The sequence below is a fragment of the Cynoglossus semilaevis genome, chromosome 15 (genome assembly GCF_000523025.1).
Source record: "Cynoglossus semilaevis isolate Cse_v1.0 chromosome 15, Cse_v1.0, whole genome shotgun sequence".
Classification (NCBI taxonomy): Eukaryota; Metazoa; Chordata; class Actinopteri; order Pleuronectiformes; family Cynoglossidae; genus Cynoglossus; species Cynoglossus semilaevis.
Window position 1 is genome coordinate 3,018,507 of NC_024321.1, and position 6,853 is coordinate 3,025,359.

The following is a 6,853-nucleotide window of genomic DNA, read 5'->3' on the forward strand; positions in this document are numbered from 1 at the left end:
AAAGTCTGTCGAATAAGAAGCTAAAACGGCACATGTATTCTTAAAAGAGCGTCCATTTAAACTGATAGACGAATGAAACTACCTCTGGTTTCAATTTTTTCAAACCACCTGACGCCTTGTCTTGTCTATCCTGCAATTTGATTGGCTAGATTGGAGTGATGTCCGGTGTTATTAAGGACTGGGTGTGCCATTATGGTCCAAGTGAAGTCACGAGTCACCGATGTTAAAGTCCAAGTCGCATTGCAGGTCTATTGGGAAAAAACACAGACATGAACTTTTGATGGTAGTTTATTTTTTGACATTCATCTGAAGTATCAATCATCACTCACATGTTGATGTTTTCTTTCTGTTTTAAACCTAGGACTGTAAATATATATATATATATATCTATATATATATATATTTACACACATATGGAAAGAATTAGTGAAGTGTTCCTTGAAAAAGAGGAGAACATAAATGGAAGAAACACAGAGCTGAGTAAACAGAGAAGATTGTTAAAGCTCAGGAACATCAGAGCAGAAGTGTGAAACAGTAGGGCGATACTTGAGATTGACGAACCCGAAGAATGAACAGTAAACTAGCTGTTAAAGTGTGACGAGACTCTACACATGTCGTAAACAAAGCAACCGTGTATAACCTAAACCAATACAGTAGTAGTTACATTATAGTACTATGCTATGATTGTAGTTGTGTTAGTTCTTTCTTAGATGATTATAAAAATAATACGTTGTTGTGGTTCCTTTGTAAAAAAAAAAAAAAAGAGCCGTTTCCTGATATATGGCAGGAAACTGAGTCATTGCTGTGGAGGTTTGTGCAGACGGGAGCTCTCTGAATCAATAATGGACAGTTTTATCTTCAGTTTCCAACATGACAGGATTATTTGGTCGGACCTCGGTTCTCGTCCATGTTTCTAGGCACAGAAGAAGAATTGATTTTTAGAATTTCCTCTGAATCGGCCATTTATATCGTTCCTCTTTTGCACCTGCTGCTATTAGCCGGTTATCCTTACGTGTTTGCTGTTAGCAAACAGTGACAGACATCTAACAACTTCACACCCCACATTAAAATGGGTAGATAGGGTGAATAACATTAGTTTGTTTTGAATAATGTGTGACTAATGGCCTTTGGATTGTCGAACATGCTACGGTTTCGTTGCTACCTCTACTTCCTGTTCAATATGTTTTAATAGTTTGAGGTATGTATGTACAAAGAAGCTCACCGCAACTATCCATAACATTTCAGTACCATTTCAGTCTGACTAACATGTTGACATAAAATCTCACTGTATTATGAAAACTCGAGGAAATGCTCCAACCAAATGTTCTTTTTCCAAAAGGACTCACCCAATACAATCAGTTCTTCAGCATTATAAACACATGACAAGGTAAAATGGTGACATAAACAGGATTCTGCTGATGTAAAAATCATTCACATTTAATACTGAATCTCACACTTTGAGGCACTGAGGCACAGTAAAGTCATGTCTTATTTTTGGCATAGGTTCTTTGTTTGCTTAGGGATTTCTGTTATATTCATTACAGCACCTGCGGGGATTCATCTAAAGGACACTTTACAGTTTGGAGTGGTCAGAAATATGACCAGAGCAATATTTTTGAAAGTAAGTACACCTTGAATCAACCATCAGCATCTGTTTAGTTTTTGACACAGGTGTTCTTTAAGGCATTAGCGGTGAATTCGATGGCTTCATTCCAAACTGAAATTGGTCAAATTAAAACAACAACAACAAAAAAACCACGTCATGTTGAGCAGTTTAAAAATGAAACCAACTTGATATTCTGTAAGGGATCAAAAGTTCAACACTGGTGGAATGACATTACTGCTGGCAGAGCAATACTGCCCTCTACTGGTCACACCTGGCTTCATCCAGCTGTGACACCCTGTTTTATTTGAGACCAAAGCGAAACAGGCACAAACAAAAAAATTGCTTTGTCATTCAAAAATTGTCACATCCTCATTTCTTCTTCTTCTTCTTTTTATGTTTGCTTTTTTAGTTTGCAAATAATAGGGGGCGTTTATGTGTCTGGGGAACAGCCAATGACCATGAATGTAAAAGGATGTAGTCATTTGGACTAAATTAGTTTAGCCTAGCAGGTGTACACTGTGGTTTGCACACTCACATATACATATACATATACATATACATATACATATACATATACATATACATATACATATACATATACATATACATATACATATATCACAATGCTTACTTTATGGTTTGCTTTATCCAAAATGGACCAGAATAAAAAGGACAAAATTAAAAAAAATATTGAAAAACATTAGAGCAAAAAGCTCTATTATTGTTTTTCTTCCAATGTAATATAAAAAATAGCCTCAGGTTATGTAGATGTGTACTCAAGTTGCGTTTTTGAAAAAAAAAACAAAAACGCAAAACAAATGTTCCCCCTGGTGGTTAAACAACTTTTGATCTTGGCTTTACTTGTTTAACCAAAATGACTACATCCATCTCTTGCACATGGTTTTTGGTACAACCAGAGAGCAACATGACAAATCATTTCACTATTCTTTTCTCAATACCATTTGTTTCTTGTTCCTGTTTAAAATTAGTTCAAACTATGACTCAGGCTGAACAACTAAAATCCAGGTTAATGTTCAGGGCATGTCTTACAGATTTGTTATATGTCAAACTTCAGGAGGCCCCACGTGGCTGTCGTGCAACAGCAAACAACAAAATTGCAACAACGACAATAATACAAAGAAAACATAGTTACATTTCCTCCATGGAAAGAGTCTCACATGAGAAAAAAACTCACATGTGAGGATGAAGTCCAGTATATACTGTATAGTGAAGCAGGTTAGCTCGGCACGTACAGTTCTCTATCAGACAAGTGACCACAGCGCCACCTTCTGCTGTGGGTGGAATCAACAGAGCTGGTCTCCCAGTGTCCACGGCCTCCCACGCCTCAGCACTCACATTAACGTCATGCAAATACACTTGAAAATATAAAATTCATTGGGTTAAGGTATATATTTATGTAGATTTATACATACATAGAAATTCATATACTTTTAAGGAATGTTAATCTTGCGGTGTACTTTTTCTTACAAGGTACAAAATAACTTTTTCATACTATGTAACACATGTAAAAACAGCTCATAAGTCCTTTTATCATCTTTCAAAAAAGAAAAAAAAATCATAATAAAAATAAGTTCTATGTTTTTCTTACTCATATCTTACAATATATTTTCTCTCTGTCAAAAACACACGTATGTCCCGTTTTTGTTTTCATTTGTGGTTTTTCTCTTGGCAGCGAATCGGCAGCGGTCGAACTGAATGCTGAAAAAAGGAAAAATCACAGGTTGCTCATCAGTGTGGAAAAGAATCTCAGAACGTCGGCCTCGTTGAGGTGGAATTCACAAAATGGCAGCTGAAGGTGGTGTTTGTGAAAACAGAACAAACAAAAAATAAAATTAACTAACTGCAGACGCTGTTACAACGGGCACTTATTGGAGCAGCCACATTCCAGAGCCGTTTCCATCTCCTCGGAGTACGAGGTTCCGTCGGTGCAGCGGAAAACCACCTTCCTCTTCCTGCTCTTGGTGATGCCGCAGCAAACACCAGGTGGCGCCGCGGCCTGACAGGACCTGGGGCAGTCCATGCGGGGGATCCTGCTTGTGGACGTGCAGGTTCTCATTGGGTGGTGGCGCTTCAGTTGCTCCCTCACCATTTCACCGTGACATGTCAGCTCTGGACATTAATGAGAGGAAAAAAATAAATAAAAAAAAAGTAAGTAAAAAGGCGGGAAAAAAAATCATATGAGAAAGTCTAATGATCAGAATCTGGTCTCCTTCAAACCTGTGTCACAGTTTGCTCCGGTGTAACCTGATTGGCAGACACAGACGGGCTCTCCTGCTTCTGACACTTTGCACTCTCCATGTGTGCAGCGCTGGCCCCTGCAGGCTAGAGGCTCCTGTCGCCGATCGCAATACTGACCCTGATATCCTTCATTACACTGACAACTGTAGGACTGACCCTTCAATACACACACTCCATTGACACATCTGCAGCACGAGAAAGTGAAGAGAGGAGTGCATCATTATTGAGGCCTCAAAAGTCATTCAAATGATACATGAATCTTAAGAAACAGTTTTTTTGGTAGGTATTCTTAATACAATATAAGTGTAAAAACATCAACTTAGAGGTGCTGCTGGTGTCTGCCTACCTGTTGTTCTGACAGGCTGTCGGCGTCGTTGTCTGTTCACACAGTGACCCACTCCGTCCTGGAGGACACTCACATGTGACCCCGGTCTCTCCTCCCTCCCTGCAGACGCCCTGCGCACAAACACTGCAGGCGTGGCAGCCTGCTAGAATACCATCAGCCTGCAGGAGAAAGAGAAGATCATATTTTCATATTACATTTTAAATTATTTTCTTGACGAAAATTCCACTGCACGGTTTTAATCCCAGCCCATTCACAGCTGTTTTGCACCTTGCTGTCCACTCCCTGGGGCCGCCCTCCTGATGCGACTCTGTAGCTCAGATCTTGAAGCTCTCCGTTGATTCTGACGTTGTGGATGCAGCCGTTGAATGCTTGAGGAGGACGTTCGGGTCCTGGACGCAGACCTGTCGCCACCACTTGGGATGAAACTCCTAAGAAGGAAAACCCAAAGAGTAAAAAAAAGGTATTTTGGATGAAAGGTCAACATATTGTAGCATAAAAGCAAAAACAGGAGTGAAGTAAATAAAGGTTTCTCTAAGTCGGCCTTTTGTGTCTCTGATTTTCTACTTCACTTTCACTGCTGTACCAATGTTTTCGTACCACCCCGCTCTCAGACAGTGTCTCATCGTTTTTTCCAAGGAAAAAACTGAACATAGACAATTCTTTTCTCTGTATCTGTGGCTTGGACACACGTCTTATTTGTATGTCATTTTGTTCAGAGGCTCAGGAAAACAAAGGTTAGAATACATGTAAACGATATCAACTTTGATTTTTTTTGTACATTTTTAACGGATATTTTTGACACATTTGGTAAAACATTAATTTATTTTAATATACTAGATTGCAGTTGTCTTTCTTTAGATACTTTTACAGCTGTTTCATTCAAACCAGACATTCCAGTTGTAGTTTTAATTAACTTTTCTCTGTAGTTCCAGGTGTTGTATTGTTTTATTCTGTACCCTAAATACTGTTTTTTAATTTAATTTAATTTTAAGGCTCTGGGAATGATTTGACTTTGTGTCTTTTCCTGTTTTCTTCAAACAAACCTCAGACGTAAATGGAAAATCTGGCTCCAAGGACATTTGCGGTCTGTGCTCCGTTCCTAACAACACAATACACATGATTTAAAACACCACAGAGAATACACATACCTCCAATGTAAAGCTGAGTGTTGTGGTCGACAGACGGCTGGCGTGTCAGCTTGCTCAAGCTCTTGGGGGCGCCGTTGTCCACCACCAGACTGAGGGAACGGTTCTGAATCAACAGCTCGACTGTGTGGAAAAGCCCGTCATTCACCGACTCCACACTGTTACAAAAAGACACAGTAAAAAGGAAGGGTTTTCAGAATGGTTTCTATTATCATAAATTACAGTAAACATTCTCTCCTGATAGATGGAAAAAAAAAACAATTATGATTGAGCAAACTGTAAATGTCAGAGAGAAAACACGGTCCAAATACTTTCAAGTTCAACAGCTTATTTATCTTGTCTTACCAAATGGAAAATAAATGGAAAAAAAAGAGATTGAAATTAGTTTTGAAATGTTATTCTCTGATATAAACCAGATTACATCCTGATTACTGTGTTCTTTGAAAAGATTACACAATGACCTTGATCGGGGTCAAGGGTGTTCAAACCGAATTTAAGGAGAGCCAGGTTTTATAATGAGCTAATTCTTGAGGGCTACAATGTTTTGAGGTGAAGATTTCAGCAATTCTTATGAACAATAAATAAATGTCGGTCAAATAAGAAGAAACTAATAGCTAAACTACATCTACACCCCAATATAAAGTAAACACTTTCAAAAACATCCATTTTATTTTTGAAAATATAAACAAATGTTTAGACAAGTAATCTGTAACCCTTTCATTCCATAACTTTTCTACAGCTACCCTGACCACTAAAACCTATGCCATAAATGTAGAAACAATAATAACAGAGCTAAATGTTAGCCAAAGGTTTAGCTTTAAGCCAAATATATATATATATATATACATATATGTATATATATACACATATATACATATACACACACATATATATATATATACATATATACTGTATATATACTTATACATACATATATATGGGTTAAAGTTAATGACAGATAAACCTAGACCTATTAAAAAAGAATAAGACACATCATAGGGCAAAGTCTGAAGTAGATTAGTGATAACAACATGTTATAAAACTGGCCTGGAAAAAAAAAACACTGCAAAAGAAATGTAAAAAACAATAAAAACTTGACGACCCAGCTGAGACTGTATGCAGTCCAAATGTAAACAATACTTGAAAAAAAGATTATTATTCAAAAAATATTGACTTTCTACTGAAGAGAATGTGACAATAAACTAAAAGATCATGACCCTTTGCACCGTGTCTGACCCTGGAGACCAAATGTGTGTGTTTGTGTATAGGAGTGTGTATCTGAGATTACCCACTAAGTGGTTTTTGCTGGAGGGGGGACAGACAGCTATAGAGACAGTGGTTTGGCTCAGCCAGAAGAGAGAGAGAGAGAGAGAGAGAGTGGGAGGGAGAGGTAGGTGCTGGAGTGGGTGGTAAAATTGTTCACTGACGTTCTCCTTTTGCTGGACCCTTACAAAACAAGCAGAGGGTCAAAAACACAAAAGAGGAAGTAAAGCCACT

General features: G+C 38.1%; 1 protein-coding gene and 2 long non-coding RNA genes across 3 annotated transcripts in view; 2 read left to right on the forward strand and 1 right to left on the reverse strand.

The window, feature by feature from the left end:
- Positions 1-620: 620 nt before the first annotated feature.
- slit3 (slit homolog 3 (Drosophila)) overlaps positions 621-6,853 on the reverse strand; it is a 232,868-nt gene continuing 226,635 nt past the window's right edge. Inside the window, exons 34-38 of the mRNA XM_008326546.3 lie at positions 5,360-5,514; positions 4,479-4,639; positions 4,212-4,369; positions 3,845-4,050; positions 621-3,736 (exon numbers count right to left, since the gene is read on the reverse strand). Coding sequence (XP_008324768.2) covers positions 3,480-3,736; positions 3,845-4,050; positions 4,212-4,369; positions 4,479-4,639; positions 5,360-5,514 — 937 coding nt within the window. The 3' untranslated portion in view covers positions 621-3,479. The remainder of the gene's footprint in view (positions 3,737-3,844; positions 4,051-4,211; positions 4,370-4,478; positions 4,640-5,359; positions 5,515-6,853) is intronic.
- Positions 3,635-4,370, forward strand: LOC112488187 (uncharacterized). Its single transcript, XR_003052019.1, has 3 exons — positions 3,635-3,775; positions 3,856-4,144; positions 4,256-4,370. It is a non-coding gene; the product is annotated as an uncharacterized LOC112488187 (long non-coding RNA).
- LOC103390623 (uncharacterized) lies at positions 4,542-5,733 on the forward strand. Its single transcript, XR_522706.3, has 2 exons — positions 4,542-4,671; positions 5,260-5,733. It is a non-coding gene; the product is annotated as an uncharacterized LOC103390623 (long non-coding RNA).